Source organism: Physella acuta, unplaced genomic scaffold (genome assembly GCF_028476545.2).
Source record: "Physella acuta isolate Inbredline_101_S28 unplaced genomic scaffold, ASM2847654v3 ptg000042l, whole genome shotgun sequence".
NCBI classification, from domain to species: Eukaryota; Metazoa; Mollusca; class Gastropoda; family Physidae; genus Physella; species Physella acuta.
Genome location: NW_026731562.1, coordinates 19,557 through 36,087, shown reverse-complemented (window position 1 = coordinate 36,087; position 16,531 = coordinate 19,557). Strand labels below are relative to the sequence as shown.

Here is a 16,531-nt window from a genome sequence, read left to right as displayed (position 1 = left end):
GTGCTAGTTACGTTAATGGAAGTCCAACATGAAATTGGTTTCTGTAGTGTATATAAGGTGACACTGGCGGGGTACGATTGTATTCATTCAGGTGAGCTGAGTGAGACGTTCTTCACTTGCTGAGAAACTTAACTGCTTGAGATATGCTGGTGAGATTCTGTTGTTTTGTTTTGTATGTGTTTGGGTTTATAATTTGGTTTATTTTTGTTCAAATTTTACTTTCGACTAACTGTTAGTCTAGTTTTAGCCTTTTTGTTTTTAATTTGGACAAGAGGTTAGGGCCTAGTTTTATCATTATATCAGATTTTTGAGAATAAATTTGGACTAGATTTATGCGGTTTTTCCGGTTCTTTTTACTTTCTCGTATATACGAAGTATAGAGAAAGTATTGTAATCGTGCAAAAAAAAAATCGAGATTTTTACAAATCTCGATGTTTTACACCTCACTGATACGGAAAAACATAATTTTGCAATCTTGTCCGTATGTCTGTGTGTGTGTCTGTGTGTGTGTGTGTGTCTGTGTGTAAACACGATTACTTGAGTACCGTTACAGCTAGGTTGATGAAATTTCATATATAAGTATTTTATCAAAATCGTAGATCCGTATCAACTTTTGAGCGATTTCCGATAACCGGAAGTGGTACTTTTTCTACTTTGAATTTTTCAAAAGCCTATAACTTGAGTACTATTTCAGATAGATAAATGAAATTTTACATGCAAGTAAAAGATCTAATTCTCTACCTTATGTCAAATTTTGAGTTATTTCCGTTGACCGGAAGTACTAATTGACGCTATTTCCGATTTCTCAAAAAACGCTTGTAAATTTATAAAGTACTAATAATATTGCGCACTATTATGCACATTTTGTTTTGGCGTTCGCTTCATGCGCAATTCTTTTTTCGATGAGATTCTATATTTAAAAGTTTAAGTAATTAAAAACCATGTCTATATTCCAAGTTATATAAGAATATTCGAGAAAGTTTAGGGGAGATCACTCCCCGTTTATTTCATATTTGCTGCATTTGTGCGAGTATTAAGATATTTATAAGCGTAATGAAATATTTTAGTGGTTGAAAAATTCAGGGGTCGGCGTGGTCGAGTCGGAAAAGCTGATGGTTGCTAAACCGAAAAGTCTCGAGTTCAAACCCTCGGGCAGCTGATGCTCGTTAGCTGGGGACAGCCACTATTCTAGTCAAAACAACTGCTGCCTTGTAGTTTGTTCTTGGTTGAACTAAGGCTATGGAAGCAAATCCACAAAGAAAAGCAGGCTGAAATCGGAGTCAATGGCCTCAATGGCGCATAACCAGTTGACACGTATCCTTAATTATGATGGAGGCGTGGTCGAGTCGGCTAACGCTCATGGTTGATACATTCGAAAAACTCTCGAGTTCAAACCCTTTGACAGATAAGACTAAAAATTAAGAACGAAGAAGAAGAAGAAGAAAAATACAAGCCAATCTCCATACATTGGCTAATGTATATCAGTTGACTTATATTATAGTTTACCTGCGCTCCAAATATTTATCAAAGATTTATTTTAGTAGAACAGCAAAAAACAGAGGATTCAGCTAGGTAGTTGTAGGGTGGATCGCTGTGGTTGTGGGTGGATCGCTGTAATATAGAAAAGAATAACGGGTTGATAACACAGTCAGTGATTGTTCACACAATCTAGCCTTCTTTTAGCAAATACTGGCTGATCATTAAGTGATTGTGCATATAATTATGAATAGTCGATTCGTCAATGATCAATAATTACTTGTTACTAATATTACATTTTTATTTTTCAATCGACCCTTAAATGCAATAATTAAAAAATGTAAGTTTCACATATGCCATATACATGTTAATATGTTGAGAACATATCAAAAATCAATACATATATGAAATGTTAAATTTGAGACAAAACTGTCAATGTATTACATGGTGAGCTGTCGGCAGTTTTTCACATTGAATAAGTAAATCGTGAGTGCCAATCGTTAACCGTTATTTCTACTGTTCCAATAGGCTGTGGTTTTTGCCATCGCTGTGGGCTGGGTTTTTCCCATTTTGAATGAGGCTGCTACGATAGACACGGCCATAAATGCTACAACTACAGGTGTTGAGGTGAGTGGTTGTAGTTTTGTGGGTGCTGGTGTCATGCGTGTGTGGTGGTGTCATGGGTGTGTTGTTGTGTCAGTGGTGTGAGGTGGTGTCATGGGTGTGTGGTGGTGTTATGGGTGTGTTGTGCTGTTATAGGTGTGTGGTTGTTTCATGGGTGTGTGGAGGTGTGGTGGTGTTTTGGGTGTGTGGTGGTTTCATGGGGAAGTGGTGGGTTTGACGTTGAATTGTGGTTTTATAAATGAGTGATTGTTTCATGGATGAATGATTGATAGCTAGTGAATGTTTTTTTTATTAAAATTAAGATCTAAATGACAAGCTGTTTGGAGTGTGTCTTCCTGTTTTTCTATGTAAATGTTGTTGTTGTTTTACATGCTAATTGTTATTGTTGTTTTACATGCTAATTGTTATTGTTGTTTTACATGCTAATTGTATGTTGTTGTTTTACATGCTAATTGTATGTTGTTGTTTTATATGCTAATTGTATATTGTTGTTTTACATGCTAATTGTTATTGTTGTTTTACATGCTAATTGTATATTGTTGTTTTACATGCTAAATGTATATTGTTGTTTTACATGCTAATTGTATATTGTTGTTTTACATGCTAATTGTATATTGTTGTTTTACATGCTAATTGTTATTGTTGTTTTAAATGCTAATTGTTATTGTTGTTTTACATGCTAACTGTATATTGTTGTTTTACATGCTAATTGTATATTGTTGTTTTACATGCTAACTGTATATTGTTGTTTTACATGCTAATTGTATATTGTTGTTTTACATGCTAATTGTATATTGTATAACTCTTTTGGTTGATGGATTTTGATGAGGTCAAATGTAATGCTGATTTAAATAAGCTGGTGATTTTCTAGTGGGGAAGTTGCTACCTACTTATCTGATAATGTGTAATTTAAATCATTATATCATATTTCTTTCATTAATGTCACACAGAAGTCCTTATATGTAACAACACGCCAGTGATCCCATACCTCACACACTTCATCTAATGTAACCCATCTGCCTCACCACTTCAAACACGTCATTTTATGCAACACACCTGTCATCCCATTTCACACACCTGTCATCCCATGTCACACATCTGTCATCTCATGCCACACCTATCATCCCATTTCACACACCTGTCATCCCACGTCATACACCTGTCATTCCGTTTCACACGACTGTTCAAACAGGAATTAAAACAGCGGGTCACTGACCTGGAGACAATGATGACCAACCTGGCCCGTCAGACCATGTCGCAGCAACTGTTTGTTGAAGAAAGGTACACAACTCTTGTCTTATAAAATACAATCTCTAAAGGCATGTCGTAGCAACTGTTTGTTGAAGAAAGGTACACAACTCTTGTCTTATAGAATACAATCTCTAAAGGCATGTCGCAGCAAATGTTTGTTGAAGAAAGATACACAACTCTTGTCTTATAAAATACAATCTCTAAAGGCATGTCGTAGCAACTGTTTGTTGAAGAAAGGTACACAACTCTTGTCTTATAAAATACAATCTCTAAAGGCATGTCGCAGCAACTGTTTGTTGAAGAAAGGTACACAACTCTTGTCTTATAAAATACAATCTCTAAAGGCATGTCGTAGCAACTGTTTGTTGAAGAAAGGTACACAATTCTTGTCTTATAAAATACAATCTGTAAAGGCATGTCGCAGCAACTGTTTGTTGAAGAAAGGTACACAACTCTTGTCTTATAAAATACAATCTCTAAAGGCATGTCGCAGCAACTGTTTGTTGAAGAAAGGTACACAACTCTTGTCTTATAAAATACAATCTGTAAAGGCATGTCGCAGCAACTGTTTGTTGAAGAAAGGTACACAACTCTTGTCTTATAAAATACAATCTCTAAAGGCATGTCGCAGCTACTGTTTGTTGAAGAAAGGTACACAACTCTTGTCTTATAAAATACAATCTCTAAAGGCATGTCGCAGCAACTGTTTGTTGAAGAAAGGTACACAACTCTTGTCTTATAAAATACAATCTCTAAAGGCATGTCGCAGCAACTGTTTGTTGAAGAAAGGTACACAACTCTTGTCTTATAAAATACAATCTCTAAAGGCATGTCGCAGCAACTGTTTGTTGAAGAAAGGTACACAACTCTTGTCTTATAAAATACAATCTCTAAAAGAACGTTTAAATTCTTTGATTTAAGAACGTTTTACATACACACACACACACACACACATACCCACCCACACACACACACACACACGCACACACACGCACACACACACACGCATATATTCACACACACACACACACACACACACACACACGCAGATATATATATATATATATATATATATATATATATATATATATATATGTATATATATATATATATATATATATATATATATATATATATATATATATATATATATATATATATACACACACGCAATTATTTTCCCAACGGTCAGGATTCGGTCTGACGGTCACTCGGGGGTCAAACAGCTCAGGGACTACACCCACGGGACGTCCAGTTACTTTGATGCCACCCACATCGGCAAGGCGGTCAGCGCCATGCACGACCACAGCAACTACAACGACACCCTGGGTATGGGAGAAACTATAGTCGTCATGAACGGGGTGGAATTTAGGTAAGTATCGTGGAAAAGGTGGAAAGTATGTGTTTGTTTAACACTTTTGTTGTAATTAAAAGAATAAAGTCTTTTTCGGCTAAATGTTATTGCTGTGGTAGATATTTTTACGGAATCTTAAATGAAAAAATGTACTTTATTGTTTTAGATTAATTTTAGATTTCTTTTTTAAACAAATTTTTCATCTCTTTCATTTCTTTTTTTTTCATCTGCATCATCTCATTTATATTTTACTAATTAGACTATAATCTCGGTTTTTAAAACATATTTTTGTCATTATGCCATTTATGTCATTTACATCCATGCAAAAATATTTTACTGCTTGTCTCCCATAGACCGTATTCTGATTTCTTCTATTTTTATGCCACAATTTTTCTTTAAATTATTATAACTATGTCATTCACATCAAACCACTAATATTTTTCTGTGTTCCTCCTATAGAGTATATTTAAAAAAAAAAATTTCCATGTACAATAATTTTTTAAATTTCATCCATTAATTAATATTTTGTTGATAGTCTCCCTTAGAACATTTTTATATATTTCGTTTTTCATTTGTGATAACCCTGGTATGTACATCCATGAAAAAATCTTTTACTGTTTACTGTTTGTCTCCATTTTTCTGATTTATCTTTCATTCACATCCACTCAATAATATTTTACTGGTTTCTTCCCTTAGACCATTCTCACGTTCTACTAACAATGTAGGCTTATTGTATGCGTTTTTGGTCTGCTGTACTGTATATGCAATGTATTTTACCTAGTTAGGCTTTTGAGCTACCACTTCTCGCAGAAATCTAAACAAAACATAAATACCAGTCACTTTATTTCAACAACTATACAGCAGCGTATATAATATCTCAACGTGAAATTACATTTAACATCAATCGCAACGTGCCAATACATTAAATGCACTACAACGAGACTACAACACAAGTCTCGCTGCTATGTCTAACAACGTCGTAATATGACAATCCAACACCCGTCCCGCTGTGATGCAATGTGCTCTCTGTCCTACAGGACCCGTCACAACGACTACCGGATGGTGCAGCCCCACCCCACCAGTAAAGTTTTCCGTGCTGTGGTCAACCTCTCCCCACCCCCAATACCACCAGCTGTGCTTAGTAAACCAACGGTCGATGTAAGTAAAACATTCATTTGTTTATTATACTCTTATATATATATATATATATATATATATATATATATATATATATATATATATATATATATATGTCGTTATCCTAACGAGTCAGCTTTTTGTCCTATTATCCCTGTCCTCATGAGCAAACACATCAAACTATCCCTATCCTAACGCCTCTCCTTCCATGCCATCAGCTTCAGATCACGGAGATGGTCGAGTGGTTCCGGGCCTTCTACCAGCAGAACTACACGGTCCGAGACTACAGACCTTACTTCCGGCCTGCCATGTGCTACATGGAGGGTGAGTACTCACTTGGATGTGTTGTTTGGATGTGAACTAAACTCCTGTATCGCGGTTTGTAATATGTTGTTTCCCTGTAACCTGAATTTTCTCGCCACAACAGTTGTTTATCCCTTAAATATAGTTTGCTTCCTTTTATTCGGGATTTTCTACATAGAGTACGGTTAATTTCTCTTTATTCTGAAATGTCTCCCCATAGTAGGGGTTATTTCCCCTTAATACGTATAATTTTTTCTTAATTTTTTTAGCCTGCATTGCCTTGCATTGGTACTGCGCTAAATAATCATATTCATATTTATGAATTGCGTGCACTTGTGATAATATTAACTCTATAACACAAATTGACCTTTTGGAAGTGAAAGTGTTAAGTACTAACCCAAGTATGCTTGTCATAACTTCTCATTACATTTCTGACTTTTGGAAGTGAAAGTGTTAAGCACTAGCCCAAGTATGCTTGTCATAACTTCTCATCACATTTCTGACTTTTGGAAGTGAAAGTGTTAAGCACTAACCCAAGTATGCTTGTCATAACTTCTCATCACATTTCTGACTTTTGGAAGTGAAAGTGTTAAGCACTAACCCAAGTATGCTTGTCATAACTTCTCATCAAATTTCTGCCTTTTGGAAGTGAAAGTGTTAAGCACTAACCCAAGTATGCTTGTAATAACTTCTCATCACATTTCTGACTTTTGGAAGTGAAAGTGTTAAGCACTAACCCAAGTATGCTTGTCATAACTTCTCATCACATTTCTCCCCAGGTGCCTGGACTCTCGATGCCAAGATCCAAGAACCGTTTGCCAGTGACCGACACAACTTGGTGGCTGACTCCTGGCTGGACCTTCAGCAACAGGTGATGTCAACATACCACTCACACACTCACACACACACATAGACACATAGACACAGGCACACTCACACACTCATACACACATAAACACATAAACACAGACACATATACACAACACACTCACATACACACAAACTCACATACACGCGCACACACACAGACACTTACTCACACAAAAACACACACCCCCAGTTATAGCACACACGCGCACTCACACATACAGACACACACACAAACACACACATTTAAGTCTCGTATTCAGAATCACAGACTCAAGTTACGTAGGACGTGACGCCTCCCATAACTAAGGCGGCTGGGCTTAGGACTGACCACACTGTCCCTTTATTTGCCCAAGTCCCGTGTTTAAGCTAAGTCAGCTTAAAGCTAAGAATGAGCTAAAACAGATTATATTTTTGAACTCAGTTCTAACATGACTCTGGAAAAGTTTCATCTCAAGTCTTTTTTTGTTTGTTTTGGTTTTAACTTCTGTTTACGCTACCTTTATCTGAAGTTTTCTTGTTAAAATTCAAATTTCTGTATACCCTATCTGTATCTAAAGTTTTCTTGTTATAATCCAAATTTCTATAAACCCTATCTGTATCTAAAGTTTTCTTGTTAAGTTAAGATCAAAACTTCTATATACCCTATCTGTATCTAAAGTTTTCTTGTTAAGATCCCAACTTCTGTATACCGTATCTGTATCTAAAGTTTTCTTGTTAAGATCCCAACTTCTGTATACCCTATCTGTATCTAAAGTTTTCTTGTTAAGATCCAAACTTCTGTATACCCTATCTGTATCTAAAGTTTTCTTGTTAAGATCCAAACTTCTGTATACCCTATCTGTATCTAAAGTTTCTTATGATCCAAACTTCTGTATACCCTATCTGTATCTAAAGTTTTCTTGTTAAGATCCCAACTTCTGTATACCGTATCTTTATCTAAAGATTTCTTGTTAAAATCCCAACTTCTGTATACCCTATATGTATCTAAAGTTTTAAGATCCAAACTTCTATATACCCTATCTGTATCTAAAGTTTTCTTGTTAAGATCCCAACTTCTGTCTACCCTATTTGGATCTAAAGTTTTCTTGTTAAGATCCAAACTTCTGTATACCCTATCTGTATCTAAAGTTTTCTTGTTAAGATTTGACTTTCTGTATACGCTATTTATCTAACGATTTCTTTGATCCTAACTTCTTTATACACTGTTTATCTAAAGTTTTCTTGTTAAGATTCAAACTTCTGTATACTCTATCTGTATCTAAAGTTTCTTATGATCCACACTTCTGTATACTCTATCTGTATCTAAAGTTTTCTTGTTAAGATCCCAACTTCTGTATACCCTATCTAAAGTTTTCTTGTTAAGATCCCAACTTGTGTATACCCTATCTAAAGTTTTCTTGTTATAATCCAAACTTCTGTATACCCTATCTGTATCTAAAGTTTTCTTGTTATGATCCAAACTTCTGTATACCCTATCTGTATCTAAAGTTTTAAGATCCCAACTTCTGTATACCCTATCTGTATCTAAAGTTTTAAGATCCCAACTTCTGTATACCCTATCTGTATCTAAAGTTTTAAGATCCCAACTTGTGTATACCCTATCTAAAGTTTTCTTGTTAAGATCCCAACTTGTGTATACCCTATCTAAAGTTTTCTTGTTAAGATCCCAACTTGTGTATACCCTATCTAAAGTTTTCTTGTTAAGATCCCAACTTCTGTATACCCTATCTAAAGTTTTCTTGTTAAGATCCCAACTTCTGTATACCCTATCTAAAGTTTTCTTGTTAAGATCCCAACTTGTGTATACCCTATCTAAAGTTTTCTTGTTATGCTCCAGATCCGCTACACCCCCTACACTGGCAACAAGGATCTGAAGGAGAACTTCTCCTAAACTTGTGTATACCCTATCTAAAGTTTTCTTGTTATGCTCCAGATCCGCTACACCTCCTACACTGGCAACAAGGATCTGAAGGAGAATTTCTCCTACCTGCCCACGGCCATCATCTCCATCAACGAGACCACAGGCAAGCCCGTGTATGCCCAGTGGAACTACAGGATCCTGTGTAAACCTTACAGTGGGGACATTCCAACCTCGTACTTCAGACAGGTGAGGCTAGACAGGTGTCTACGTAGACAGGTGGGTCTAGACAGGTGAGGCTAGCCAGGTGAGTCTAGACAGGTGTCTACATAGACAGGTGGGGCTAGACAGGTGAGTCTAGATAGTTGTCTATATAGGCAGGTGGGTCTAGACAGGTGAGTCTAGATAGATGAGGCTAGACAGGTGTCTATATGGACAGATGGGGCTAGACAGGTGAGGCTAGATAGGTGAATCTAGACAGGTGAGTCTAGACAGGTGAATCTAATATGGTGAATGTAGACAGGTGAGTATAGACAGTTGTCTACATAGTTAGATGGGTCTAGACAGGTGAATCTAGACAGGTGAGGCTAGACAGGTGAATCTAGTATGGTGAATGTAGACAGGTGAGGCTAGACAGTTGTCTACATAGACAGGTGGATCTAGACAGGTGAATCTAGACAGGTAAGTCTAGACAGGTGCGTCTAGACTGTTGTCAACATAGTTTACAGATGTGAGTCGTCCCCCCCCCCCTCCCATAAGGCAACCAAATACTGGCGGTATACACAACGCCAGAACTCTATTTTTTTAGACTGTCTTAACAATATTCTTTTTTTTTTGACATCTTAACAATCTTTGATTTTATAAATTTAGTAGGGTACTGGACATTTGCTAACTAAGGAGTAGCAATAATATATCAATAGTGAAACACTAAGTTTTTTTTACATATTGTTTAATTATAATTAAAAAATGTAAGATTACTTTTATAATTTTGACAGAAATTATATAATATTTTAATACCCCAAAATTATTTGAGTTAATAAAAAATAATTAACATTTATTAATTATTAATTATTGAATTTCTCGGAATGAATTGTTTTTACTTTGAACACATAAATTCAGTTTGCCTACCTTGTTTTTTTAAAAGTTATAATAAATTATTAGGCAGTAAATGACGAATAAATATTCATCTCAAAACAAGTTTTGGAAGATTTATATTCCACCATTAAATTTAAAATGAACAAGATATTTTTACCCACATCACAGTTAGTATACGAAGTGTCTGAGGTGTTTTTTTTTTAAAAAAAAGGCCATTTCCTGAACTACTTTACATTTCTATTAGTACATTTTGTTTATTGGGAAACTGTTGTTTACTTCTTATTTTAATCTTTTCGCGACTTTACTAGAGCTTGTCGTCGCCTCTCTTGTTTGCCTAAATTGTTATTGCAAACAAAAATTTATTAGAGAGTTAGACACTAAAAGCATCGTCAACTTGATAGCGTCTAGTCGACATTTATACTCTCGTAGACATCCAGCAATCATCAGTAACTTTACCGTGAATCACAAAGTACTATTGTCTCCCCTGAAATCCAGTCACTAATATAACTCTGTACAATTATCTCCCCTCACAGCAAGACGACGGGCCGTACCAAGAGAGTTACCGCCAGCCCCTGAGCCGTGTGTTGGCCACAAGAGCCGCACGGTTTAGACTGTCAGAGTACAGCGATGAGAGGTAGGTGGAGGGGGGGGCGTGGTTGTTGGTAGGTGTTTGTTTTACTGCTGATACTGTCACATGTTTAGTTTTGGTACCTTTTGTTTGGGTTAAGTGGGAAAAACCTTAAGAGGAGATGAAAAACTTATGTCAGAAGTAATGGCGGGTTCTTGGAATAGCCATTGTTTTTACCGGAATAAATTTTTTAATTCGATGTCAAAGGAAAACGTATAAAAATGGTTCATTTTTGTTTTCGACAGTCAGTATTGTAAGTTAACCAATATACCAGATATTTGTTTCTAGCTTAGTTTGTAGTCGAGTTGCGTACATATTTCAATGGATTGTTTCTTGCTTTGTTTGCGGACACATATCTGATTGGTAATGGGTTAATAGAGTAATTTTCTTTGATACGGATAGAAGAAGCTTGAAATAACAATAAAATGTAAATAGTTTTTTTGTAATATATATAAGTATTCTTGCGTAGTATTTTATAGCTCTAGCTCTATTCTTGTTTAGCATATTGAAATACAAAATTCTTCTGTTTCCATCGTCTGCTCCATCATTTTGAAATTCTCTTTTGTCGTCTGCAGACAATCTCAACATTCCTTTTTCAAGTCTGCCATCGCTTCTTGAATCTGTCATAACAATTAGAAATTCTCTTTTGTTGTCGTCTTCCAAACATCTCAAAGTTTGTTTTTCGTAAGTCGAATCTCATTAATGTTCGAATGGGTCGTCTGCTAGTGTTGACTTCTATCGTCTGCTGTAGATTCACGTGGTTCACGTTACTGGACAAGATCTTCAGCGAGATCCCAGGAGCAGACAACAACCCCGACCTCCTGAACGAGGCAGCTTTTGGCCAGGACATCTACTCACAGGACAGCTCCAACTTCACCAAGCTCAACACCGGCTACTACCACAGGATGCTCAAGACTGGCGCAGCGGGTGCTATGGGAACCTCGGTCAGTTCATTACAGCTTCGTATCCTCTTTTGCTTCAGTCTTTTTAACTTCTTAATCAGTCGTTTACTTCTTTTTCATCTTGTTCCCTTCTTTTTCATCTTGTTCCCTTCTTTTCAGCTTTTTCAGCTTTTCCCCTTCTTTTTCATCGTTTTCAGCTTTTTCCTTTCTTTTCAGCTTTCTACTTCTTTTTCAAACATTTAAGCACTGTTTACTGTATTTATTATATTTAGCTTTATATAGTAAAATAAATTCACCAGTAGGATATATTTTAATGAATTATACACTCAAGCTTTCTACCAGTACTCTAATAGCACTTATCCCAGTTACGAAACCATTTTTTTTTCGTTGTTATGTTTTGTTTTATTATAGTATCGGTAACTTTTCTAACATCAAATGATAAAATGTGATTGGGCAATGACATGTGGTCTTCTTGCAGAGCGTTTTCCGGGGGTTTTCCGATGAAATGTTGTTCTTCGCTGAGACGACCCAGCCTCTTATTGCCCCTGTCGCCTTCAAGAGTTGTCCCAACACCACATACTGTATTACACGCTATTCAAGGTCATTGGGCGATTTTTGTTTTTTATAAACACGGTATATCTATTTTTAGATATGTAAAGTTCGCTGTAAGGTTAAATATACTCATACGTAGATACCCTTGCTCGTAGCTATACAAGTACACATATACGTACACATACACATAATTAAAGAGTTTTTTTCTCTAACCACATGTCATACACATACATAAAGATTTTTAAAATGTGTGAGAGATTTGCATGAAATGTCTCTTAAAGACTTCTGAAAATGTGTTTTTTTTATATCCCATAGATTCACATACGCCATTCCTCTAAAAGTTGCCTATAATTTGTTTTTTTCTCTAACCCCATAGGTTCACATACGCCATTCCTCTAGAAGTTGTCTACTTGTCTCCCTTACTTAGCTGGAACCCTTATAACTTATCCATCTATGCAGTAAGTATGAGCTTTATAATTTGATGATCTACTAGTAAATATAACATGCATAATATGTCCTTGATGACTACGATGATTATGATGTTGATAATGATGATGATGATAATAATGATGATGATGTTGATGATGATGATGATGATGAAAATGATGATGATGAAAATGATGATGTTAAGGATGATGATGATTATGATTATGATAAAGATGATAAAGATGATAAACCCGACAATGGGTTGTACTAAAAAAAGGGGTGATAGGATGTTTTAATTTTATTTTAATTTCAGGTTAATTGATATGGCCAAAAGTTAGTGATTCGGTTATGGTCAAAGTTGGATTCGAGTTTAGGTTAGGGTTAGGTTAACCTTGGCATCAGCAAGTTCTACTATAATATGATACAGCTAACCCAGCACCGCTTATCATGAGATTCCGTGGCACGGTCATACTCTTACATCAGACATACATCTGAAAGATCATTTTCTCACCTGATGTTCGCCTAGTTTAATTTTAAAGCTTTCTTTGAATTTCATAAGTGTGCGTTTATTTAAAAAGAGATGACCATTTTCTTTGTTTTTCTTCCAGAGTAACAAAATCGTTTATGCCAACGGCCGGTCCGGCAGCACGACCAACGCAACGAGAGCCTACAACGGGACGTCACCCAATAGTTTCTACTACCTCACTCCACAAGCGTTCTACTCAAGCGCAACAGGCGAGGTAAGCCACGTGACACTTTCCTTCTGTAGATTCTTCATTACAGTACACTCTGTGATAGTTTTATGTCGCTTAGACACATTGAGATTTGCCACCGCTTAACTCAACTGGCTTTAGATCCATACATTGGTAGTGTGGGCATTTTAGAACTGGTCTAGTTCCAAATTATAAAAGCGTTTAATTTGTTGATTTATCTATACATAGCCTCGTTCCTCTTCCAGGTTCTTCGGTATAAGAGAGGGGGGGGAGGGGGGGGGGCGAAATATATATATATATATATATATATATATATATATATATATATATATATATATATATATATATATATATATATATATATATATATATATATATATATATATATATATCTGCAATCTTGTAATTTTTAGAGTTTGTATGTTTCTTAGTTTTGTTGGGGCCTTTGGCAAAGCTCATGCAACCCACCTTTTGATCACCCCTAGAGTCTGACTTGTGCCTACATATCCACCCAAAACAAATAATAGTTGTTTTGGATGGATATACTGGCCGGTGTTAATTTTTTTCTCTTTCTGTTCTAATTTAAAAAGATTTTTGATGCTCGTTTGACAAGGGGAAACGCTGGTGTTAGCCCTAGTCTAGTATTAAATGCTTAAGTGCTGCATGAAAAAAAAGTTGTAATGACGTGATGTATATTAATGTGGCGACCAAAAATACATTTCTGACAAAAATGGTTGTTCAAAATTTTTAGTTAAATAAATTTTCAAAAAAGGCCACGATGCAGAAAATGGCCAAGTACCCCTTTTGCGTACTCGACTGCCTCGTACTAATATAATTGAATACTTTGTGTGAAGCAGCGGCAAGAAGACATTTTTTTAACGTTTTTTAAATTATTATCTGTGTTCACGAAATATTGAATAAAAGATTCACCGCGGCGTATACAGAAAGTATTTTATTAAGCAAATAAGCTTTGTGTGTTGTTGTTTTGTTATTTTTTTTTGTTAGCTGTGAATATTTGCTAATTTCCGGAATTTTCAAACTTGTTTACTTGTTAATCTGATGACTGTCCACATTTTATCCACAGAGTGACCCAGCCGACACTGCCGGGGGTGGGGTTGGTGTCCTGGACAAACAGGGCAACATCAGAAACGTCTCAGCTTCCGGCATCCCCATCCTCTCTCTTCCAATCAGAGGTAGCCATCTTTAGCCACCCTAACTCTAGATTTTATTTTTAATGATAGCTTGTGAACAAAAAAATGTTACAACTAATTAATTTTTATTACTTTTTGTATTTTTATGCGTATATTTATATTTGATTTAACTCGTCAAATCTTTAAACTTGTGAAACTTGCCAGGCATTGGGAGCATCCGTTTCCGGTACCCGATTCCGCCAGTTCACGCCGAGGGCAGCGTTGCTTGGAAAGAAATTGAAGTCATCAAAAACAGGATGGCGCAGATGAAAACAACGACAGGGGGTAGTGCGGCGTACCAGATGGAGGTAAGACTTGTTTGTAGAAATGTGGAAGTTCCGATATACCATTTGTCATCTCCCCTAGGGGAACTAACTCTAAACGTCTTAAATGACGTCATTATCGAAATTCCCCGTTCACATTTTAAAAAATAAGGCTCAATTTGCTTTCTAGAGTAGAATACTTTTGTGTATCAATCAAATTAAAAACAAAATGTATCTTCACTTGAGTAACAACAGTGCTGTGAGAGTATTTCATAAATTAGATACAAACACAATCGTAGCGGTAGAGTATCAGTTATACGTGTTGAAGTCACATTGCAATATTAACTGGTGGATTTGTTGATGTGATATTAAAATGTTAACTGGTGAATTTGTTGATGCCATATTATGATGTTAACATGTTGATGTGATAATTTTAATTGCTTTGAAATTTTTTGACCCCCCTCCCCCCACCCCCAGCTGTACCCGACTCTAGTGAGCGGCAACCACTACCACGAGTTCACCCTCCTCAAGTCAGACTACGACGCCATGATCAGCGGCAATGTCGTCTCGGCCACCACCTCCCAGGCCAACGGTCACGTGCACAACCTTGAACTCTGGTTGAACCCGGCCACCAAGGTCGTGGAGTACAAGGCCTGCGACTACCAGGACGTCTGCTGGGACCAGCACCCCAAGAACATCAAGATCGTCTCCGGCCCTTAGAGACGTCAACAACAATCTGTATCCGGCGGAAACAACGACCACGTGTGTAGTCTAAAAATAACCTGCTTCTAAAAATAAACTGCTTCTAAAAATAAACTACAAATAAAAAATAAAAAAAAAAATATTTTATTCTTTTGCAATTTAGAATGTATAGACTGTTGTATGATATTGTATGATAGCCAATTGTGTAATTAGACAAAGTGCCGAGTACCTACATTAAAGAAAGTAATCTGTCCCTGCATTGGATTTGTTCTGACGATAACAATTGTGTAGCAGCAGTAATCAAACAGCATCTTCATGGGTAGCTTCCCTTGCATAATTTTATTTTATCCGAGTTTAAAAATTAACTTCGATTTAACTCAGCGATCAATGATAATACACTAGTATTTTTCCTACTTCATCTACCAGTTCTTGCGTTTTATCTGTCAGACTTTTTTTATCTACCAGACTTTTTATTTTATCTACCATACTTTTTATTTTATCTGACAGACTTTTGGTTTTATCTACCAGACTTTTTATTTTATCTGACAGACTTTTTATTTTATCTGACAGACTTTTGGTTTTATCTACCAGACTTTTTTTTATCTACCAGACTTTTTATTTTATCTGACAGACTTTTTATTTTATCTGACAGACTTTTGGTTTCATCTACCAGACTTTTTATTTTATCTGACAGACTTTTTATTTTATCTGACAGACTTTTTATTTTATCTGACATACTTTTTATTTTATCTGACAGACGTTTGGTTTTATCTTCAGCTTGTTGCCTGGTCTGCTAGTTTTTTTTTTTTTTTTTTTTTTTTTTTGTTTTTTTTCCTGACTTAGCTTATCTTATTATAAACCCTTAAAAGTTGCATACACTATGTGGACGGTACTAACTAAAACATAGATAAAGATTAGCTTTGTCGAGCAGTCGATATGTTTTGTCTATCCAGAGATGAAGATAAAATGTTCAGCAGATAACATAAACAGGGAACACGCATGCGTGAACAAGAAAGACCACGTGATCAGAGCAGACATGACCTCGTCGGCCAAACTACACCTTCAGGTGGTAATCAAAAACGAGCATCCGGTCACACAGCCAGTGACCACACGTGAACAAGGGACCACAAGTGAACGAGTGACCACCAAGAATGGCGCGGTGCCAGACAGCACAGCTGCCAGAACCA

At 36.2% G+C, this 16,531-nt stretch overlaps 1 protein-coding gene across 1 annotated transcript; it reads left to right on the top strand.

Annotated features, from left to right (window-relative positions):
• Positions 1-1,911: 1,911 nt before the first annotated feature.
• LOC131944189 (uncharacterized) lies at positions 1,912-15,453 on the top strand. The gene is made up of 16 exons (XM_059304722.1): positions 1,912-1,923; positions 2,005-2,103; positions 3,293-3,381; positions 4,544-4,723; positions 5,743-5,863; positions 6,061-6,166; positions 6,925-7,016; positions 8,949-9,122; positions 10,502-10,602; positions 11,348-11,540; positions 11,977-12,098; positions 12,427-12,508; positions 13,085-13,216; positions 14,274-14,374; positions 14,534-14,687; positions 15,120-15,453. Exons 1-16 carry the CDS (start codon positions 1,912-1,914, stop codon positions 15,360-15,362), a joined length of 2,001 nt encoding a protein of 666 aa, XP_059160705.1. The 3' UTR covers positions 15,363-15,453.
• Positions 15,454-16,531: the final 1,078 nt, after the last annotated feature.

Excerpts from the sequence above, each read along its gene's own strand:
- LOC131944189 (XM_059304722.1), top strand. Across the intron at positions 5,864-6,060 it reads TTAGTAAACCAACGGTCGAT|CTTCAGATCACGGAGATGGT; the intron begins GTAAGTAAAACA and ends CCATGCCATCAG. Across the intron at positions 14,375-14,533 it reads ATCCCCATCCTCTCTCTTCC|AAACTTGCCAGGCATTGGGA; the intron begins AATCAGAGGTAG and ends TTTAAACTTGTG.